A 21,826-nucleotide genomic window follows, 5' to 3' on the forward strand; every position below is an offset into this window, starting at 1 on the left:
CTCAACCTGTGGGTCGTGACCCCTTGGGCGGTCGAACGACCCTTTCACAGGGGTCGCCTCAGACCATCCTGCAGATCAGATATTGACGTGACGATGCATAACAGGAGCACCATGACAGTGATGAAGTAGCAACGACAATAATTTCATGGTTGGGTCACAACGTGAGGAGCTGTATTTAAAGGGCCAGCAGGCTGAGAACCGCTGGTGTAAGGAGATGCTGTTTGTTCTGATGTAAGTCACACTCTGGAGGGAGCCCTGAAGGTCTGTGGACGCCCACACCCCTGGGAGCCCTGCGGAGGGAGGGAGGGGTGGTACTCACAGAGCGGGCCCACTTCGGAGAGGTGGTCGAAGGAGCAACAGGGCGTGGTCCCCAGGGTGGCCACCACCTGGGCGTACAAAGCAGACGACCTTTTCAGGCCCCACCTGGTCACTGCCATACCCCCTGCCCAGCGGCCCAGCGCCCGGGACGCGGGGCCGGGGACCCTCCGCCGGGGGAGACGCGGGTCTGAGGCACGGAGGTCTTCGCCAGAAGCGATGGCACACGGACCCCGTGGGGAGGAACAGCCGGGAGCCAGGCTGAGGCTAGAGACCCACAGGGTCCCCGCGGTGCCGAGGGCAGGAGTGAGCCCGCCCCACGCCTGTGCCCCTCCCTCTGCTCTCACACGTCACTACCAAGAACACCGGGGTGTCCTTCCTTCGGCTTCTCCTCAGCTTGGTGTGTGCGTGTGTGTGTGTCTATGCGTGTGTCTGCATCTCTGTGTATATATCTGTGTGTATGTCTGCATGTGTGTTTCTATGTGTATGCATCTGTGTATGTCTGTGTGTATCTGTGTGTGTGGGGGGGGGCACACACCCACCATGGTCCCCACGTGCAGGCGGCGCTCCCTGGGGACCCAGCAGGGCGCAGGGTCCCTGTCTATCTCTATGTGGGGCTGGGAACCTCCCGCAGCGGGACACGGGCCAGGTGCTGCCTCCCAGTCTCTCAGACGGTAGACATCGTGCTGCGCTACGGAAGGCACTCCTGTCTGCACGCAGCGTCGCGTGGACCAGAGCCCGGCCGGCCGGCGCTCCCGAGTGGTCCGTAGACGGAAATCCTCCTTAGGGGGGACAGGGTGGGCTGCCACCCAGGCCCGTGGCCTTCACTGAGGGAGGTTGGAAACCCAGGTCGGACCCTGAGGCCTGGAGCGGCCCCGCGACCCCTGCCTGTGGCTGAACGCCGAGTGCCCCTCGGAGCGGAGGCAGCGCCTGGCAGCCCTGGGGCTCGGCTCCTGCGCACCCCCCAGCTGGGAGCCGGGCAGCGTGGCCCCCACCGGGGCAGGAAGAGGCCACCGCCGGCCCTGGGGCGCCGTGTGGGGACCAGCCTCGGGGACGCGCCCCATGGAGTCGGCCACGCTGGGCCTGGCGGGGCAGCTGCTTTAAAGGCTCGATCATCATTCGGGCCTGGAGAGGCCTGGTCGGCCGCCATGGCCTTGAAAAGCCAGCCTGTTACCGACGCTCCAGGCAGAGGCGTGCGGGGCCACGCGGGAGCACAGGGCTGCGCAGGGGGCGGAGGGGGGGCGTGGGCAGGAGCCTTGGCTGGGCTTCCTGCCAGAGGCACGGGAGAGGCAGGCCGAGCAGGCGGAGGAGTGACTAAGGCGAGCTGTTCCGTGGCCGCGGAGTGGAGGCTGGTCCACACAGACACACGCACAGACACACATACACACACAGAGACACACACACAGACACACAGACTCACACAGACACACATAGAAACACAGACACACATAGACACATACACACACAGACACACATAGACACACAGACACACATAGACTCACACAGACACACATAGACACATACACACATAGACACACAGACACACATAGACACAGACACACACAGACACACATAGACACACAGACACACACAGACACATACAGACACACATAGACACATACACACAGAGACACACATGGACACATGCACACACAGACACACATAGATACACTTAGACACATACACAGACACACACGGACACACATGGACACATACACACAGAGAGACACACATAGACACACATACAAAGACACACACACAGACACAGACACACACACATACAGAGACGCACACAGAGACACACACCCCCACACACAGCCCCTTGCTGCCTGGTGCACAGCTCGGGGGTCTGGGGGGGTGGCCCTGAGTGTCAGGCCCCGGAGGTTTGCACTGGAGGCTCCACACAGGGAGCCCTTTCCTGGCTCTGGGAGGGGCGGTCCTCCCGGTCAGCAGGGTCCCCATGATCCCCAAGGACCACAAACATGGATGAGAGGCACGATGGACATGCAACCTTCACGCCAGGCACCTGGGCAGACGACTCGGGTAGAGGCTGGCTCTGGGGCACGGGGGCGGGGGGCTCGCTGGGCTGGGGTTTCCTCACAGCCACCGGCTGGGTCCTGGCCCCTGCCCCCTGCCCCGCTGCCCAACTCCGCGCGCTTTCCTCCGCACCTCCCCGCGCGCCCACCCTGCACGGCCAAGGCCACCTGCTCCCACGTCTGCGTCCCCCGGGACCAGGTGGGCCACTGAACGGGAGTTCAGGGGAGGTGGGTCCCCGGGATCCGCGGCCCTCCCTGGCCACAACCTGCGCTACATCCTTGTGGGCGAGCCCGGCTTCGTGAGCAGAGCTCGGGCCTCTGAGGCGCCTGCGTCCTGAAAGGAGGGGCTACAGGACGCCCTTCAGACGCCCGGTGCCTGGCCACCTTAGTGCTGCTGGGACTTCACGTCCCCACCTTCAGAGCCTCTTAGGGCCGCACCGCGGTCGCTGGGCGGCCCCTGCCCTCCCATCGCGTTTCCTCAGATAAGCTGTGACGGCCTCAGTGCAGTCGCTTCTGTTTGCAAGTTACATAACTTATTACAAATGACGTAAATATTAAATTCGATAGAAAGTATTTGATTTTTTAAAAACAATTAAAAGCCTTTTCTATCTGCTCAGGTGGGCACAGCGCGTGCCTGGCCTCGGGACGAGCTGAGTTAACAGGCCCCGGGGCGGCGTGCTGAGCGCAGCCGCTGCTCCGTGACTAACGCCTCCTCGCCCGGCGGCCCGGGGGACAGGAAGAGGTCATGTTTCCGAGGCCCGGGCCTGGTGCCATAACAGCCAGTCGCCACACAACCTCATGTGTTGGACCTATGGTCCCCACTTCACAGGGACCCAGGTGAGGCTGGGGGGGGCGCGTCAAGGACACACGGAGATGGACTCATCGCCCATCCAGGAAAAGAGCCCAGCGCCCTGGGCCATGCCAGAGTCCCTGACAGGCAGCCCCAGCCCCTCAGCCCAGGGGGAGCGGGGTGGGCGGGGGGGCCCGGGCCCTGGGTGGAGGGGCCCAGGAGCCCTCTGCCTGTCTGGGTGCTGGAGTCAGCTGCCCTGGTTCTCTGAAGCCACTTTAACTCCCAGCACCTGTTCCGCTTGGGGCTCTGATTACTGGCTCCGTGAGCGGCGCTAACCTGATTTCAGCAGAAGCGTAATCACATTTGCGCGGGGGGAGGGGAGCCAGGCTGGCGCCGAGGCTGACAGCCCCCGGCGGTCGGTCCTGCCGCGGAGGACACGTTCCATTCCCTGTGCCCCCGCCCGCCTCACCCCGCGGTCTGCCTGCTCGCTCAGATGTGCCCCCGGCGGGCACTGCCCCCGCTCTGGCCTGACCTTAGCAGGTGGGAGGCGAACCACAGAGAAGCCAGGAAACCGGCGCGGCCCCGCGCCCCCTGGAGGGGAAGGCTCGCCTGCCCGGTGCCAACCTGCCCAGCGCACACCGGGCTCTCCACGGAGCCGGGACTGAGAGCTGTGCTCCCCGTGGGCACAAGAGGGCCAGATGCAGAGCTGTCACGCACGTGCAAGCTATAACCACCGGATACTCTAGTGCTCCAGGCTCAGGCCGCTGCCCTCTGGGGCCCGGGCGGCCCGTCCTCTGGCTTCACAGGCCCTTGGTCACTGGTCTCAGATAACAAGCCGGTGGCCACTCACACCTGCCCCCCAGGAGCTGCTCTGACAATGGGGACACGCCTGAGAGCCAAGCACCCCCCCCCCCCCCGCACACACACACCCAGCAGCGTGTCCCGTCCTTGGGCACACGAGGACCCTCAGTGGCAGTGCCAGTTCTGATGCCCGGCCCCATCCCTAGAGGTTCTGGTGAAACGGAACCCGGGCAGGGCCTGGGCATCGGGCCACCTCTCAGCTCCCCGGGTGATGCCAGCGTGCAGCCGGTGAACACCCGGGGCCAGTGCTGTGCCCACACAGCACCCGCCTGCTGCCCAGCCATGTCGGGGTGACAGTCCCCACGCTCTCGTTACCACGCCGACCGCCTCCTCCCCTCGCACATCGCCTATGCCCAGGGCCTCCGCGCTCCTGGGCTGGGAGGTACGGCCCCTCGGCCCCTCGGCCCCTCGGCCCCTCGAACAAAGAACCATCAGACTGTGGTCCCGCGGTGTCACCTTACAGGAACAGGAAATGAGGCCCTCCCCCCGCGGGGCCCCGGGGGGGGGGGTCCGGCTCACTGCTTTCCGAGGTTTGTGCAGGGGAAGGAGAACACGGGCCTCCTCCAGCCTGGCGAGGAGGGGCCGGCCAGGGCTGGAGAGCGGCCTGGCGCCCAGGCCTCGCCGGCTCCCAGGGGCCTTTGCAGCCAGCGCCGCCGAACTTACGAAGAAAGGAACCAGCCCGGCGGCCTTGTCCTGCTGCAGCGCCTCCTGCAGGGCAGACGCGCGCATGGCGAACTTGCCGTCCGAGGGGATGGCTTTGAATTTCACCCCTCCGATCAGTGCCGCTCTCTCCACGGAGCAGTGGGCCTGTGGAGAGCAGGAGAGTGAGGCCGGCCGGCTGCCCGCGCTGGCCCTGCGCCCTGGCCCTGGGCGCGCCCACCGTCCAGGCCCGCGCCGCCCGCCCGAGGGCACATCCTGGCCCGCTCTGTCCCGGCCCAGTGGCTGCCCTCGCCTGCAGCTTCCCCAGAGCTGCGGAGACCCCCCAACACTGAGCCCCTCAGCCCCGCACGGCCCTGCTCCCCAGGCACGGGCTGGCTGGGGGGTCCCAGCGGAACAGAAGCCCCTGGTCCTCACCGGTGTGAAGAGCCCCCCTCCCTCCCTCCCTCCTGGGCACTGGGGCGGTGCCTGCCACGCAGCCTCCTGGGGAGAACCGAGAAACCCCCAGATCCTGTTCATGGGGACTCCTCACAGCACCCCTGGGAGAGGCTGCCCCCGCCTTCTCAGCCACCCGTCCAGCAGCTCGGTGCCGAGCACCGACAGCACGTTCTCTCACGCCCTCGGGGAGACAGGGCAGTGGGCGCCACGGAGCCCCCCTCCAGGTGTCTCCCCCGAACCAGACCACACAGCGCCAGGCCTCCGGACGCCGCGCCCAGGCACGGGCGGGCAGTGCGTTTATTTCGGGAGACACATATGGATGAGCTGGGACCGAGCTCTCCCAGCTGAGAGGCCCGGGTTAAAAAGGCAGGGAGATAAGCCTGTCAGCGGCACCCACTCAGCGCCGTGCGGGGCACACATTCCTGCGGGCGGGGCCCCGCTCCGCTGACCTTTCGACCCCAGTTTCCCTCCACGAGCTCCGTTCTCCTTCCTCCTGCTTGTTCTGCATTTGGGTGGTTTTTTTTTTAACCCTTTTCAAGGGCTGCTCAGTGGACCCACAGCCCTCATGTGCGGCGTCCTCCAGCCTGGCCCTGGGTCGGCTGGGCCTCTCGTCAGGGGAGCGGGACCCCCGGGCACGAGCTTTTGTCCCCGTTGGATGGTGGAAAAGACTCAGAGGATGTACACAACCTCTCAGAGATCACAGAACGTGAACTAAAGGAGCTGGGCCCGGGCAGTGTGGCTCAGCGGTTGAGCGTCGATCTATGAAACTGGAGGTCATGGTTGGATTCCTGGTCAGGGCACATGCGCTCAGTGCAGGGCGTGCAGGAGGCAGCTGATGAATGAATCTCTCTCATCACTGATGTTTCTATCTCTCTCTCCCTTTCCCTTCCTCTCTGAAATCAATAAAAATGCATCTAAAAAATAAAAATAAAATAACGGAGGTTGGGCAGGAGCCCAGGCTCTGAGTCCGTGTCCCACGGGCCCCCGGCCGCTCTGAGGGGGCCAGGTGGTCTCAGGGGCGGCGGGCGGGCGACCGGGGCTGGTCACCGTCACCTCACAGGGGCTTCCTTTTCCGCGGGGTTGACTCAGCGCCCCTGCAGCCCGCGCGTCTCCGTGGCACAGGGGTGTCTCCCTGACCCCTTAGGGACGGTCTGAGGTTTCACAGGAGGCTGCAGGGTCTTGTTTTGATTTGATTTGACACGAAATGAAATGAAACACAGATCTTGGCGGCGGCTGGAGCTTCGGGGCGGACAGCACACTGACCTGGTCGGAGGCGTAGGCCACCAGCTTCTCCATGACGGCGGCCTCCGTCAGCCCCGGGCGGGCGGCCTGCAGGCGGCGTGTGGCTCTGCTCCGGGCGGCCAGCAGCGCCATCAGCGTGGCCTCACTGGCGCTTCCCTGAATCAGAGACGGTGGGACGCGCTTCAGAGCACAGCAGAGGAGCTGGGCCCAGACGGAGGAGGCGCGTTATTAAATCACAGGGGTTCAGCGTCGGCCCGTGAACCGGGAGGTCAGGGTTCGATTCCCGGTCAGGGCACAGGCCTGGGTTGCAGGCTTGATCCCCAGTGGGATGCATGCAGGAGGCAGCCGATCCATGATTCTCTCTCATCATGGTTGTTTCTCTCTCTCTCCCTTCCTCTTTGAAGTCAATAACATATATATATTTATTTAAAAAAAAGAGTGATTTTAGAAAAGCCCATGACACCCCCGCCAGCTGGGCCCAGGGGTCAGCGGGTTGGGGGGCCGGCGCTGGAAGCCGGCTCCCCGGCGGTGGGGGCCGCTCCCCTGCTGGGAGCTCCATGAATCCTGCCCAGTCACAGAGACAAAGGTTGCCATGGCCGCCCCACCCCCGGGGTCCCCCCCACAGGAAGCAGCTGGTCCTCTGCGAGAGCTTTCAGACCCAATTAAGGGGCCACTTGCAGCCCGGCTGGCCAGCGCTGAGGGTGATTTGACATTTGCCTCAGAGGCCGCGCTGGCCGGAGGCTGTGATTATGGCTGGGAGGGCTGGGAGGGCGCGGGTCCCCGCAGTCTGGCCGGAGCCTGTCCTTGTGCCTGGAGCTGGGGGCGGGGGGCGGGGGGCCTCAGCAAATGACCCCAACCAGCCTTGTCAGCCAGGAGGGCGGACGCGCTTCCTGCCGTACAGACTCAGACCTGCCCGGGTCCAGGAGCCCAGGGGGAGCAGAGTCCTGGGCCCGCAGGAGCCAGGGTTACTCCCACCAGCCGCAGGCGGCCGTTCTCTCTGGACAATGGAACTGACTTTAAGGAAAAGATAACAGATGTACCCGCAGCTCCGGACGCCTCCACCCGGGCGCCTGCCAGGCCGAGCCGGGGCGGCGCACACAGGCCCCGTGGGGGCAGGAGGGAAGCCACGGCGGGGCCGGCTGCTGACCTGACCACCGGGACGCTGCCCTGTCCGGGAACGCTCTGCTCTGCCTGGGCGAATGGCCCTGCTGCTCCCTGCTGCAAGCGGGTCAGGCTGGGAAGCGCGGCTCGCCTCCCGGGCACATCTTCCTGGGCTCCCGCTCAGAGCACTGAGGCAGATGGAGGGCAGCCTGGACGGCCGGCTCAGGGGTTGAGCATCGACCCATAAACCAGGAGGTCAGGGTTCGATTCCCAGTCAGGACACATGCCCAGGGCATGGGCTCCATCCCGTGTGGGGCGTGCAGGAGGCAGCCGATCGATGATTCTCTCTCATCATGGATGTTTCTATCTCTCCCTCCCTCTCCCTCCCTCTCCCTTCCTCTCTGACATCAATAAAAATATATATATATATTTTTTTATATATATATTTTATTGATTTTTTACAGAGAGGAAGGGAGAGAGATAGAGAGTTAGAAACATCGATGAGAGAGAAACATCGATCAGCCGCCTCCTGCACACCCCCTACTGGGGATGTGCACGCAACCCAGGTACATGCCCTTGACCGGAATCGAACCTGGGACCTTTCAGTCCGCAGGCCGACGCTCTATCCACTGAGCCAAACCGGTTTCGGCAATAAAAATATATTTTTAAAAAATAGATGGAGGACAGGGAGTGGGTCTGAGCTGCCACAGGGGCCCGGGGCCCGGAGGAGTCCCACCGTCACGGCACAGGGCCCTGAGCCAAGCGGGTGGGATCCCTGGTCAGCATGGCCTGAGGGGCCCCTTAGGAGGCCAACTCCCAGCCCACCCACCGCCCCGACAGGCCAGGTCACCCCACACAGGACGTGCCCAGCGGAATAAGGGCCCCCAAAGGTGCCGTGTCTCCACCCCGGGGCCGAGGCCTGTTGGCCGCACGGGGACAGGGATCTGGCTGATGGGATTACGTTAAGAGGCTCGGCACAGGGCTTAGCGGGATGATCTGTCGCCTGGCCCCACCTCGTCACCAGGGCCCTCGGACGGGAGAACCATCTGCGCCCGAGGGCGGTGAGGGAGGAAGGACTTCGAGATGGAGCTCAGCGGCTTTGAGGCGGGGAAGGGGAGTGGCCATGGAGGGGGAACCTTCTAGAAACCAGAGAAGTCGAGGGACCGTTCTCCAGGGCGCCGAGCTGGACTCCAGCCCACAGCCCCGTGCAGACGGGGCTGAGAGACCGTCGGGGTGGGCAGCTAGGGACTGGGAGCCCGGCTGCCTGCGCAGTGGCCACCCCCGCGCGAGGCCTCTGGTTCTCGGGGTCCCGTGGCGGGAGAGCTGCCGCCTCAGCGCGGCCCGAGCCCCCGGAGACCCGTCTGGAGGAAGAAGCCCCTCCGTCCAAGTGAGCTGAGCTTCTCCACTGTTGTCACCACGCCCGACCCCAGAGTGAACTCGGCCGGCCGGCCGGTGGGTCCCACCTGCCCCTCCGTGGCGTGTGCCCTGCAGACCCCCTGGGGCGGGCACGCATCCCATGTGGCCCTGCGGGGCGGCCTCATCCCCAGATGGGTGCCTTGTCCCCCAGCCGTGCTCACAGGCCCACGGGCATGAGGAGGAGGAGCTCAGCCAATGCACAGAAAAGGCAGCGGAGCCCGGCCGGCTGGCTCAGTGGCTGAGCGTCCACCTCTGAACCAGGAGGTCAGGGTTCGAGTCCTGGTCAGGGCACAGGCCTGGGCTGCAGGCTCCATCCCCAGTGGGGGGCGTGCAGGAGGCAGCCGATCCAGGATGCTTTCTCATCATTGATGTTTCTCTCTCTCCCTCTCCCTTCCTCTCTGACATCAATAAAAATATATTTAAAAAAAGAAAGGCAGATGGAGAATCTGTGGACGCCGTCAGCGTGTGTGGCCATGGCGGCCCCGTCGGCTGGGGGCAGCCTGTGTGGGGCTGAGCCACGGCTCTGTGGTCGGACAGGAGTGGCCCTGCCCCCAGCTCCGGAGCTGGCACTGGGCCCGAGGGCACGCCCTCTGCTGCTCTGTGACTCAGTCTCCCGGCCTGCAAAATGGGGGTATTGACATGGCCCCAAATTCGCAGAATTAACTGAGAAACGTCTGGGTGGGGCGCAGGCATGGTGGCCAGTGGCGGGGACCCCGCACGTGCCAGTCGCTGCCACCCTAACCCTGGGCACCTGCGAGGGGACAGCCGCCCTTGTGTCTACGCGCAGGGCCTGCGGGAGCGAGAGACAGCGCCGGCCCCCACCAGGCCCAGTGTTCCCACCGGCTCAGCGGGGCTTCCTCCGGAAGCAACACCAGGGGCAGCCAGAGGGCCAGCCCCGCCGCTGTGGCCGGGCCCAGGGGACCCCCCCCCCGCTCCCCCCAAGCCTCACCTGGATGACGCCGCCCCCTGCGCCCCCCTTCTCGGCCAGAAAGGCCTCGGGCAGCCGCAGCATCTTCCCCAGCCAGTCCAGCATCACTGTCTCCAGCTCCGTGCACGCCGGACTCGCCGCCTGTGGGAGGAGCACCGCCAGCTGCCCTCAGCTTCCTGTTGGGTCCCAGGACCGAGCAGCACAGGCCCTGCCTCCAGGAGGCGTCCCTGGGCCGCTCTGGGCCCCAAGAACCCCCATGTCTGCACTTGAGAACAGAGGATCGCTCGCCAGGTCCAATCCCAGGTCCGCCCAGGAGGCCATGTGTCTGTGTGCGAGGGCGTCCCCACCCGAAGACTTGGCTCCTGGAGGTGCCGCCCCTCCCCCTTGTCTGCCTCAGTTCTCTGGGGGCTGGTGTATGCACAGCTGCAGGGTGTCATCCGCCAGGGAACCCGGATTAAAATCGTCCAACCCCAGGCCCAGCCGGCGTGGCTCAGAGGTTGAGCGTCGACCTATGAACCCAGAGGTCACGGTTGGATTCCCAGTCAGGGCATAGGCCGGGGTTGCGGGCTCGATCCCCAGTGTGGGGCGTGCAGGAGGCAGCCGATCCATGGTTCTCTCTCATCACTGATGTTTCTCTCTCTCCCTTCCTCTCTGAAATCAGTAAAAATATATTTAAAAACTGTCCCACCCCCGCTGCTCTGTGAAGCCGGAGACGCATTGAACAGGGACCCCTTTGCCCGAGACTCGGGGCAGAGTGGCAGGGGCGGCGCAGTGCCCCCGGCAATGACCCTGCCGCAGGGTGCGGGCACCGTGTGCGCGCTCTGTCAGCATCTGCCTCCTGTGGAAGGCTGGTCACACTGAGCTGCGTGGGCCTGACTCGGGAGCTGGGTGTGGGGCCCTGGTGGCTCTGACCTTGCCTTCGACACCTGAGCTGGTGTCCTAAAAGCTCTCCAGGCTTTGCAACTGGGGGCAGGTGGCCGTGGCCGCACCCGGGTTGGGCCGCGCCTCCCCCTCAGCGTGGGGTTCACGGGGCTCGGGGGCGCACGGCTGGTGACAGCAGGCGGGACCCTCTCTGCCCCTCGGCCCTGTCTGAGGGTGAGGGTCCCCCAGTCCCAGCTAAGCCAGCGTGGCCACGGGATCCGGCCTCGCGGTGGGCGGTCGGTCCCGGCAGACAGCAGCCTGACAAGCCCAGGGAGGTCTGACTGTCCCCAGAAAGGGCACACACAACAGGAGGGAGGGGCCAAGTCGCCCGAAGGGACAGGGCGGCTCTGGACCCGCAGAGCTGTGACCTCTGCCGCCGTCTCTAAGGGAACAGACGACCTTGCGTCCGAGGCCGGGAGCCCAGCAGGGACAGAGCGAGGCCGTCCAGGTCACGGTGGCTGCGCCCGGGCTGCTGGCCCCGCAGAGGGGGCTCGGGCCCCTGAGAGGGCAGGTCAGTGCTGGGCGGGCAGGTCAGCACTGGGCAGGCAGCGGGCCCCCCGACCGTCCCCGTCCCCGTCCCCGGCAGAGGTGTCATGTTGCCCAACGGGGGGAGGGAACAGGTCTCGGCAGGGGCCGCCCGGGGAGCTCTGGGGAGGAGGGGAGATCCCGGCGTGGCTGACATCACCGCCTGCACTTTGCACAGCTGGGGGTGGGGGCTGGGCACCCGCATTCTTAACTCAGGCCTCACCCCCAAGTCGGCACAGCCAACCCCAGCGGCCCCCTCGGCCCCCAGGTGCAGGGGCCCCAGGGCAGACCCAGCGGTGGGGTCCCCGTGGGCGAGCCACCGGGACCCGGACCCAGTGGGGCAGCTCCGTGCCGGCTCCGCATGGAAGCAGGTCTCCCTGGGGCTGTGCTGGGAGCAGGGAGCCAGGAGGCAGGGCCGGCTCCCCGCTGGGCAGGGGTCTCTCCAGCGTTTGGTCCCCAGACGAGGGGGGCCTGGATGGGTGTGGGGTGCAGGAGCTGCCCCAGGGGCTCCTGATGGGGACCCTCTCCCGGGACAGCAGCCCGGGCAGGGAGCAGGCGGACGGGACACGGGCAGTGGCAGTGGCATTTCCCAAACTGCAGACCCTATGGAACCCTGTGGTCCGCTTGGTGGAAACGTGCATTCCCAGGCCGGGCTGCGGAACCCAGGGCCGAGGTCTGAGCCCACACCCCGCGGCTCTGAGAAAGCCGGCCGGGCAGGAGCGCCTGGGTGGCTGCTGACTTTTCCAGAAAGCTCTCTGTCTCACTAGTTCCCTGGGTTCCACTCCCCACCAGGCACCCTCTCCAGGGCTGACCCCGTCCTGCCCCACCAGGTACTACCCTCTCCGCCCCCTCCCCCCCAGGGCTCTGAGGACGGGCGCCGTGTCCCCGTGTCCCCCGGGCAGGCCCCGGCCACGCCACTCACCCAGGAGAAGCCGATGCAGCCGATGGCCCCGCACAGCATGTCGGCGAGCATGGCCGGGTACGAGCTGGCCGTGGGGAAGTAGGCGAAGAAGCGGGGGCTGTGCCAGTGGGTCACCTGCGGGGGGACGGCGGTCACTCGGCGCGAGGAGCCCCGGAGCGCAGGACCCAGGGCTCCCCGTGCGCACGGCGGGGACGTGGCTGCAACCAGGGCTGGAGCTTCCGGCAGGCGTGTGCGTGTCGGGAGGCCAGCGCGTCAGAAGCCTGTCTCCTAAGGTCTAGGCGGGAAAATGTGAGAGGGCCTGATGGTGCCTGGCGGGTGCTCGGTGGTTAGAGCATTGGCCCTCGGACAAAGGGGTCTCGGGTTCGATTCTCGGTCAATGGCATGTACCTCGGCTGCAGGCTGCATCCCCACCCCCATCGAGGTGTGTGTGGGAAGCAGCCAATCAATGTGTCTCTCGCACATCTATGTTTCTCTCTCCCCCTCCTCCCTACCCTCCATTCTCTAAAAAAAGAAGTAATCCTATATAATAAAAGGCTAATATGCAAATTGACCAAACGGCGATTGACCAATCACTATGATGCTTACTGACCACCAGGGGTCAGACACTCAATTCAAGAGCTGCCCCCTGGTGGTCAGTGCATTCTCACAAGGGGAGCACCACTCAGCCAGAAGCCGGGCTCATGGCTGGTGAGCGCAGCGGCAGTGGCAGGACCTCTCCCGACTCACATGAGTCAGACATCCCCCAAGGGCTCCCGGACCGTGAGAGGTACAGGCTGGGCTGAGGGACGACCCCACCCCCCAAGTGCACGAATTTTGTGCACAGGGCCTCTCATAATAATACTAATAAAATAAAACACTTTAAAAGGCCTGATGGTGGTCTTGCTGCCACCCACACTCTCCTGCTCAGGCCCTTCCTCCGGCCCTTTGCCCTCTGTCCCCTGCCCTGTGAGTCCTGGGCGGGGACAGCTAAGGTGCTGACGAGGGCCAGGCTGGGCGATCTCGGGGTCTGGGGAAGGAGATAAGGGAGGAGTGGAGATGGGGTGTGGCCCAGGTTTGCTTCGTTAATGTGTTCTTGTGCCCGGCCTGCCCAGCACGTAGCACACCCTCTGGGGAGGAGGGTGCGGGGATGTCATTCGCCCCCACGCGGGGCTGTAGCTCTCAGGCGTCCAGGAGACGGGGCCCAGCGGCCTGTCCCGACCCCCGCCCGGGGCCCCGAGACCGCGGACCCTGGCCGTGGCGCCCCGGGAAGGAGGTGCTGGCAGTCTGAGCACCAACAGCTGGAGCCTGACATTCACCTGAGCGCATGCCCCGGCGGGGCTGGCTGAGGCTCAGGGTGTTTGCACAGCCTGCAGGCGGCAACCAGCGCTGAGCCTGGCTCGGGGCGCAAATGTCAGGGGCGCAAATGTCAAGGACTCTCCCGGGGGAGGTGAGCTGAGCGTGCCTGTGAGGTCCCGGGGCTGGTCTCCCTGCCCCCCCACCCCCAGGCTGCCAGGGTGTGGGAGGGAGGGCCTGAGGGGCTCCTGCCCATCGCTGCCCCGGGACTTCCTCCCGGCAGGGGAGAAAGACTGACTGTGGGGACAGGAAGCCCCAGTGTGTTTCCTTCCTCCCAGAGCCGTCAGCCCCTCAGGACCGCCGGCCCGGGGTTCTGCCCACACCTGTCCCGGCTCTCGGAGACCGAGCCAGCTGTGACTCTGGACAGACCGCCCATGCCCCCCGTTCACATAGATCCACAAACCGCCGCTCTGAGGGCGCTGACCCCTGGCGAGCAGGAAGCGGGAGGCGTGTGCTCCATCCTGCGTGGGGGGGTGGGGAGCCAGGGAGGGCGGGGGGGGGGGAACGGGACTTCCAACCAGCCCCTCCAGCTGTCACGCCCACCGGCTCGAGCAGGGCCGGCCTGGGAGCCACACGCACCGCCCTGGAGGCCCCGATCGGGCTGCAATCCTGGCTCCATGCTCACCGGCTGTGAGGCCTTAGACTAGTCCTCTACCCTCTCTGGGCTCAGTGGCCTCTGCTGCAAACTAGAAATGACCAGGTTGCTGGCCAGCGGGATGGCCGTGAGGCTCAGGGGAGGTGCCGCGTGTGGACGGCCCTGGCCGCAGGCGCCCGTTCACACCCCCCCCCCCCGACCTGACCACGTACCCCCGGCATGATGACCTTCTCCACGTCCTTCATGATGTCCTCGTAGGCGTCGGGCTCCTGGGGGGCGCAGCTGGGGATCAGGGGGCGCAGGTAGCCGGGCTCCACGCTGGGGTAGACCTGGCGCCCCTCGATGCCCTCGATGTAGTCTGCTATGTAGTCCACCATCTCCCGCCCCCGCCGCCGGAATTCACTCGCGTCCATGGTGAGGGGCTTCCTCAGAGAGAACCTGTAGGAGACGGGGGCGGGGGACTGATCGGCGGGGCAGCACAGCACCTCTACGCGGGAGTGGCCGCGTCCGAGCCAGCTGACCACTGGGGCCGCCTGGGCAGTGCCCCCGATGCCCAGGACTACCAGGTCCCCATCAGGCATGCTTTTTAAAATTTTTTAAATATATTTTTATTGATTTCAGAGAGGAAAGGAGAGGGAGAGAGAGAGAGAAACATCGATGATGAGAGAAAAACATGGATTGGCTGCCTCCTGCACGCCCCCTACTAGGCATCGAGCCAGCCAACCGGGCCTGTGCCCTGACCAGGAATTGAACCGTGACCTCCTGGTTCGTAGGTCGACGCTCAACCACTGAGCCACACCAGCCAGGCTCAGGCGCGCTTTTGTTCTGAATGTGGACGGCGGGGAAATGCCTCTGGAGCTGGAGGCTGTGACCAATCGCCCCACGCTGCCCTGCTGGTCAGCTGAGGCCAGCGCCACGCCTGCCCGTCCTGCGCACGTTGGTGAGACGGACACACCGCCTCCACGTCCACCCCACCGGAATGGCAGCACCGGCCGCGCACCGGCTGGGGAATGTGCTACCGCGAGACGACGAGGCCCCGGTTCGTGCCTTGAGTGCGGCCGAGCCAGCGAGCGTTCACCGGCCGCGTGGGAATACGCAGACCGACCACCGAGTGGGCACCTTGGGGGGAGGGGCCCCGGACAGTCGCCCGCTCAGGGTGTGTGGGCTCTGTCTTCCTGGACTCCCGCTCCCGTCCCTTCAGCTCCGCCCCCACCCTCGCTTATCCCTGTCACAGGCACTTGGCGAGGCGACCGCATTGCCGTCCAAGTGGCTGAACAGTGTCCTGAGATGGACCCAGCGGTCTGGGCTTGGTGAAGCCTGTTTGGGCTTAAAAATTTTACCTTGGGCCCGGTCGGCCTGGCTCAGTGGGTGAGCACTGACCTATGAACCAGGAGGTCAGGGTTCGATTCCCCGTCAGGGCACAGGCCCGGGTTGCGGGCTCCATCCCCAGTGGGGGGTGTGCAGGAGGCAGCTGATCAATGATTCTCTCTTATCACTGATGCTTCTCTCTCTCCCCCTCTCCCTTCCTCTCTGAAATCAATAAAAATATGGTTAAAAAATACATATTTAAATAATTTTTTTTTAACCTCCGGCCTGTGGACGTGCAGGAATGCGGGAGGTAACCTGCCCCCTCGCTCACCCCTGCCCGCCCGGCTCCTGTCTCACCAGCTACCTGTCCACACACTTTGATAAGTTCAACAGCTCCCCACCCTCCGCGGGCATCTGGAGTTCTTCCTTGACAGATGCTTGCCCCCTGAGTGCCCCCACGGCTCTGCTGTGACTGCAGCTCGAACAGAATGCGCCCCGGGGGCTGCGTGCTCTGCAGACATTGTCTTCATGTTTGTGTGGCTCACTTTGCTGTCATTTATCCTGACCTGTAAGGTCAGTGTGGGTGCAGTCGGTTCTCACGGTCTTTGCCTTCACGAGTGGATGCTGGTGAGCGACTGAAAATGATTGGAGCAGCTTCTCGCTGCCTGACCGAGGGCAGCCGGCCCTGGAGGGAGGCTCGGGGTGAGGGCCGTGCCGAGTTCCGACAGAGGCCTGGGTTCTCAGAGGATCAGCTGCCTCGAGCAAAAACAGGCAGACACACGCCAACCTGCCCCCCCAGAGCTCTTCCCGGCGGGTGTGCAGGGTCAGACCTGGCTGCCCTAGTGGAGTCCGAGCGACCTGCCGGAGGCCTCGGTGCACACCCGGAGCAGCTGGCACCCGTGGTGTGTCTGTCTGTGACCGCCTGCCCCCAGGCTGGGCAAACATTGGCTGGGAGAGGTAGACAGTGACCAAGGCCGTGGCGGGTGCCTGCCAGGCCCGTGAGCCGGTGTCTGTTGACACAACCGGACAGCGTCGCCGGCAGCTGAGCTCCGTGGCGCTTCTCGGGCAGCCCCTGTCCACACTGCACGGGGCGCGAGCCGGTCCAGCCCTGGACTCCAGGCCCAGCATCTGGTCGCATCAGTGAGCGGCTCAGTGCGGAGCCAGCCCAATGCCCGCTTACACGACGCTGGGAGGCAGCACAGGGCCAGGGACATTTAAAGGAGGTGCCACAGCCCGGTCTGCCAGGTGCCTGGGCTGTGGGCTTACTGCCTAGTGGGGGGCGTGCAGGAGGCAGCCGATCCATGGTTCTCTCTCATCATTGATGTTTCTATCTCTTTCTCCCTCTCTCTTCCTCTCTCTCTCAAATCAATAAAAAGATACTAAAAATAAAAATAAAAAAGGCTGCACAGCAATGGGTGTGGCCCTTTGGGTGTGTTTTGAGAATTCACATGTCCCGGCCACGGACCCACATGCTGTTAGTGATCGTTTCTAAGCAGCTTGGTGTTGGCCTGAGCCTCTGAGTTAGAACAGAGAGGATTGGGGGGCAAGCGACCAGCTGTCGCCCTGGACCCGGACCCCTCTCACTGCTGGAAGCTGCCCTGTGGCCCGAGCCAGAAGCCGCCTCAGGTGGTCCACACGGGAAGGGCCAGGAAAGCCGCCAGCGAGTCCGAGCCTGCGCTGCTGCTTCTGGGCCCAGGAGCAGAGACGGGGAGGCCTGCTTCCCGAGTCATAGATGCTGCGCGTCCTCCCCGGAAAGGGGTAAAGAGCATGTAAATGCTCCCCTTTGATCGAGATAGAAGAGGAGGCTGGGGAGGGCCGGGGAGGCCAAGGAGAGCCGGGGAGGGCAGGGGAGGGCCGGGGAGGCCAGGGAGGCCAGGGAGGGCCAGCAGTGTGGGCCTCTGACGGGGCGAGGCGGCTGCGACAGGGCGGCTGCGGTCCCAAGGTGCGAGGCTGCGAGGCCATGCCGGGCTGTTCCCTTGTCCGAGGGGCCTCCGGCTCGAAGCCACAGACCTCCCACCACGCGCAGGCACCCCTTCCCACTGTCTCCCACGCCTGCGCTGACTTTTGGGGAAATCGAGGTGCCTTGTTGAAACGGGGTCCTCTGGTTGGCGTAGAAGAGGGTGCACCTTGGTACGGATGTCCACGTGCCAAGTCCTTGGTCAGGCTCCCCACCTGCTCTCTCGTCGTTTCGTCTCCGTGATCTCGCTCAAGACGGTCAAAACCATGAGCCCCCCCCCCTCCTCCGCCCCGCTGCCACGACCCCCCCAGACGCGGAGGCCGAGGCTGGGAGACTGAGCCCCCTGCACCGTGAGGTCGGCCTCTGGGGGTGGGGGGGCGGGGGGCGCGCTCTGCCGCTGCTGCAGCTCCCAAGGCCTGGAGCGCCGCCAGGCGCAGGCACGTCCAGCAGGTTTGGCCCGAGCACGAGCTGACAAACCCTGGGCAGAACCTCAAGACCAGAAACTCCAAAAACCAGTTTCTCCCGGAGCCGCAGGGCAGCTCCCCGGCGCCTCCCTCGGGAGCTGCGTTCCCGCACACCGACGGCCTGGGCGTGGGCAGCGCTTCCTGGAGGCGTCCAGGGCGGGCCCCGACCCCAGGCCTCCCCCTCCGCCCGGGCAAGGCCCTGACGCCAGGCAACCAGGGGGCTCCCCCCGGGCTCCGGACCACCTGGCGGCTCCGGCCCGGCCTCTCTGCCGCTCAGCACTCAGCGCCGCGTCTGCTGCCGGGCGGACGGGGACCCAGCAAGGCCCACGCCCACGCCCACGCCCACGCCCACGCCCACGCAGTGGCTCCTGCGTCCACCAGCCTGCAAGGCCGGCTCCCTGCCCCTCAGCTTCCTCGGCCCACAGGCCGGCAGGGCCCTGTCCTCCACGCAGCTGCCCGACCGGAGCCGCGTGGGTCCGGCCCCGAGCCCAGGGCTGAGCCTCTCGGGCGGTCCCGCAGCCGGGAGAGGATGGAGCCTCCGGCACCATCTCTCATTCGACCCACGAAGCGCACAGGCTCTCGGAGACCGCGCCGCCGGCTCTCTGTGGCAGGGCCGTCAGGAAGGGGCGGCAGCATGTGCGCTTGCTCCCGGGGAACCACTGCGATCCCCACTCACACCCGCGCAGCCAGTTGTGACGAAATACACAGCCGAGGGCCCGGCCGCGTGGCTCCGTGGTTGAGCGTCGACCTAGGAACCAGGAGGTCAGGGTTCGATTCCCGGTCAGGGCACAGGCCCGGTTTGTGGGCTGGTTCCCCAGTGTGGAGCGTGCAGGGGTCAGCTGATCCATGATTCTCTCTCATCGTGGATGTTTCTAACTCTCCCTCCCTCTCCCTTCCTCTCTGAAATCAATAAAAAATAAAAAATAAATATAAAAAAGCTGAGAAGCTCCTGAGCAATTTCAAAAGCAAAGGCCGGTCAGCGCCCTCACCCCTGGCGATGCTGCTCCATTCCCCGATTTCGGACAATCACAGTGCTCACCACGCAGGCGTGCAGCTGGGACCCCGCCTTTTCCCACAGCCCCATTCCTCTGTCCGCATGAACAGGGTGCCGCATGCACCCCGCCCAGCCCGCCACGCACCTTGGAGCCTTCCCGGTCGCTGGCACACGGCACAGACCCACGGGCGGGCGGCGGTGGCTGCCGTGGGTGGCGCCCGGGTACGGGATGGTGCTGAGAAGGGTTGCACAGCGCCCTCACGACCAACTGCCCGATGGCACTGAGGGGTGGGCCCTCGGCCCGATTTCCGGCCGCACCGCACACACGGAGGGACAGGGACGCCCCCATCAGGGCGGGGCGCACCCACCCCTACCCCGGGGGCTCTAATCACTCACCGCCTGACACATGCAAATCACAGTTGTAATGGAAGTGAGCGTTTGAATTTAGGGTAATTGGAGTTGCATCATTTCGCTGCTTGCTGTTCCAGCCCGTTCCTATAAAACCACCCGGCACTGGCGTGAACCTTCCTCTTCTTCCTCTTCTGCGCCCAGACCTCCGGGGACACCTCTTGGACAGGAAGCCCCCCCCCAAGCTGCGGGAGCCCCGCATGCTCGCCGCTCCCGGGCGTGTCCGCTTCTCCACCACCGATTCGATTCCGTGGCAAAGACTGACCCCGGCGCCTCCCTCCCGCGCACGGGCGCTGGCCCAGGGCTGAGCGCGGCTCCAACAGGTCAAACCTGCGGCCACGCGGGCATGGTCCCGACCTAAGGACCGAGAGGCGACCCGGCTCCGGGTGGCGCGACCCGCCCGGTGGGCCCCGGGCACATCTCACCTCATGCTCCCAGCACCTGTGAGGCGTGGGGAGCGCGGGGCTGAGGGAAGTGGGGGCGGGGGGCACGGGGCGCGGGGCCACTGCTGACCCAGGAAGGCTGAGAGCAGGTCGCACGGGGCGCACAGCAGAGGGGGCGTTCCTGAGCCCACAGCCGGCCCTCCCCGCACCGTGGGCGTCCCTGCCACCTGCACCGTGTGCACCGGCCCCCGTGTCTCGCGTGGCCGGAGGACTCAGGGCCCCAGGCTGGAGCGGGCTCTGGAGTGGCCGGGGGCTCCCCCTGCCCCTAGGCCAGTGGTTCTCAGCCTTCCTGATGCCGCGGCCCTTTAACACAGCTCCTCATGTGGTGGTGACCCCCAATGTCATTGTTACACATTGAACATAAAGCACAGTGATTCATCACAGAAACAATATGTAATTATAGATGTGTTTCCGATGGTCTTAGGCGACCCCTGTGAAAGGGTCCTTCAACCCCCACAGGGCCGCGACCCACAGGTTGAGAACCGCTGCCCTGGAGTGTGGTGGGGACCCGCCCCGACCGGAGCAGAGCGGCCAGGAGAGGCCGCCGCCTCCTCCCGCAAACGGCCGGTAAACACTCCTCCTCTGTGTGCTCAGCCGCTCTGCTTGCAAAGCAGCGAAGGAGCCGCTGGGCCAGGGAGGCGGGCGGTCCCCGCAGCTCTGGGCGCCCCAAGCCCGGTCGGTCCCTGCAGCCTGGGACCCCACACCCGCCGCCCCGGGCCCACGGAGAACACGGGGGTGTGAGCCTTTCTCCCAGGCCCGTCCACTGCGATGCCCCTTCGTGCCCTGAGCACCTGCCTCCGGGATGCCCACAGGCACCATGGAAACCTCCCGTCAGGGGGGCCTCCTTCCCCCCCCTACTCAAATGGAGTTTCCGGGGACCAGGGCAGCCCCCCGGGAGCCATCCTGCGGAGGGGCCGGGTGGAGCCCCGGCCCGCGTGTTCTGAAGGGAGGGGCGGGTCCTGCTGATTTCAGTTATGCCCACCGCTGTGTGCAGAGCCGTCCACCGGCCGGAGCGGGGAGGGGGGAGGGGAGGGAGAGGCCGCGCGAACCCAGGATTTCGGCTTTTCCCAAGGCCCGGGGACACCCCATGGCCGCGTCCTCCTTGACCAGGACGTCCCCTTCCCTGCGGGGACCTCAGTGCCGCCCCCAACATGAGAGAGTTCCCTCTGGCCCCTCCGACCCAGGGAGGGGCCGCCTTGCCGTGGCCGTGGCCCCTGCTGTGGGTCTGGCTCGGAGGGAAGCCCTGCGGATGCGAAGGAGCCCGCTGCCGGCCCTCCCGGAGTCAGGGCTCCGGGGGCACCCAGGCCGGCCGCTTGGCCTTCCCCTGGAGACGAGCAAACAGAACTCCGGGCAGAGGGCTGCTCAGCGCCCGCCCCCCGCCCCCCTCCCCCTGCAGTTACCTCTTATTAATAAAGCAGCGCCCACCTGTGCCCAGCCCTTGACAAACATCAGACCCATTTTACAAGCACCCGTGGGAGGCCACCCTGGGCTCCCCCCACCCCGGCGGCAGGGGCTGGGCGCCCAGCTGCACCCTGCCAACTGGCCTGCCGGCCCCGCCCCCTCCACCCCGTGTCGCAGCCCCCTGGGTCCCGATGCCTCAGGGACCAGCTGGACACAATGGCCGCTCACTCCTGTGTCTCATCAAGGCTCACAGGCTCCTCACCCCACGAGACGTGTTGCGTGGGGGCCACTCGGGGAGCACCTGTGTCCCAGGAAGTTCCCGAGCAGCCCCTGGAGCACATGCTGGAGGCCAGGTCGTCCCCTGCCCATCCACGCGGCCGGAAGCAACAGGCAGACCTCCCCCTGTCCCCAAACCGGGGTCCCAGCCCGGGAGGCAGAGCGGTACTCACGCGGCCGCTCTCGCTGTCTGTCCGCCCTCTCTCCTCCGCGACAGTTGAAAGGCACAGAGGATGCGATTACGCGATTGCCATTTATGCAGACGGGTGTCCGCCCCCCGAAGCCAATCAGAGTCACGCTGCTCTGCTCATTCACAGGCAGCATCTCCCGCCGCCGCCCGCCCCCGGGGCCTGGCCAGAGAGGGCTGGGCAGGACCAGGGAACCGCGGAGCCTGAGGGGCCAGGGGCCAGGGCCGAGGGAAAGGGGTCCCGTGTCCCCAGTTCCTGAGCGAGCCCAGCCCCCGTCCTGTCCAGAGGCGCCAGGGCCGGGCAGCCAG

General features: G+C 65.6%; 1 protein-coding gene across 8 annotated transcripts in view; it reads right to left on the reverse strand.

Annotated features, from left to right (window-relative positions):
• Positions 1-21,826, reverse strand: part of DDC (dopa decarboxylase) — a 40,679-nt gene that overhangs the window by 15,424 nt on the left and 3,429 nt on the right. For 5 of the 8 annotated variants that reach the window (XM_036327220.1, XM_036327221.1, XM_036327224.1 and 2 more), the window contains 6 exons: positions 14,292-14,517; positions 12,153-12,266; positions 9,806-9,925; positions 6,361-6,495; positions 4,666-4,809; positions 320-386 (listed from right to left, as the gene is read on the reverse strand). In XM_036327220.1, the coding sequence (XP_036183113.1) occupies positions 320-386; positions 4,666-4,809; positions 6,361-6,495; positions 9,806-9,925; positions 12,153-12,266; positions 14,292-14,492 (781 nt within the window). In that variant the 5' untranslated portion in view covers positions 14,493-14,517. Of the gene's footprint in view, positions 1-319; positions 387-4,665; positions 4,810-6,360; positions 6,496-9,805; positions 9,926-12,152; positions 12,267-14,291; positions 14,518-18,947; positions 19,109-21,503; positions 21,604-21,826 lie in introns of those variants that run through there. The other 3 variants (XM_036327225.1, XM_036327219.1, XM_036327227.1) reach the window with 3 other exon arrangements.

The sequence above is a fragment of the Myotis myotis genome, unplaced genomic scaffold (genome assembly GCF_014108235.1).
Source record: "Myotis myotis isolate mMyoMyo1 unplaced genomic scaffold, mMyoMyo1.p scaffold_m19_p_11, whole genome shotgun sequence".
Classification (NCBI taxonomy): Eukaryota; Metazoa; Chordata; class Mammalia; order Chiroptera; family Vespertilionidae; genus Myotis; species Myotis myotis.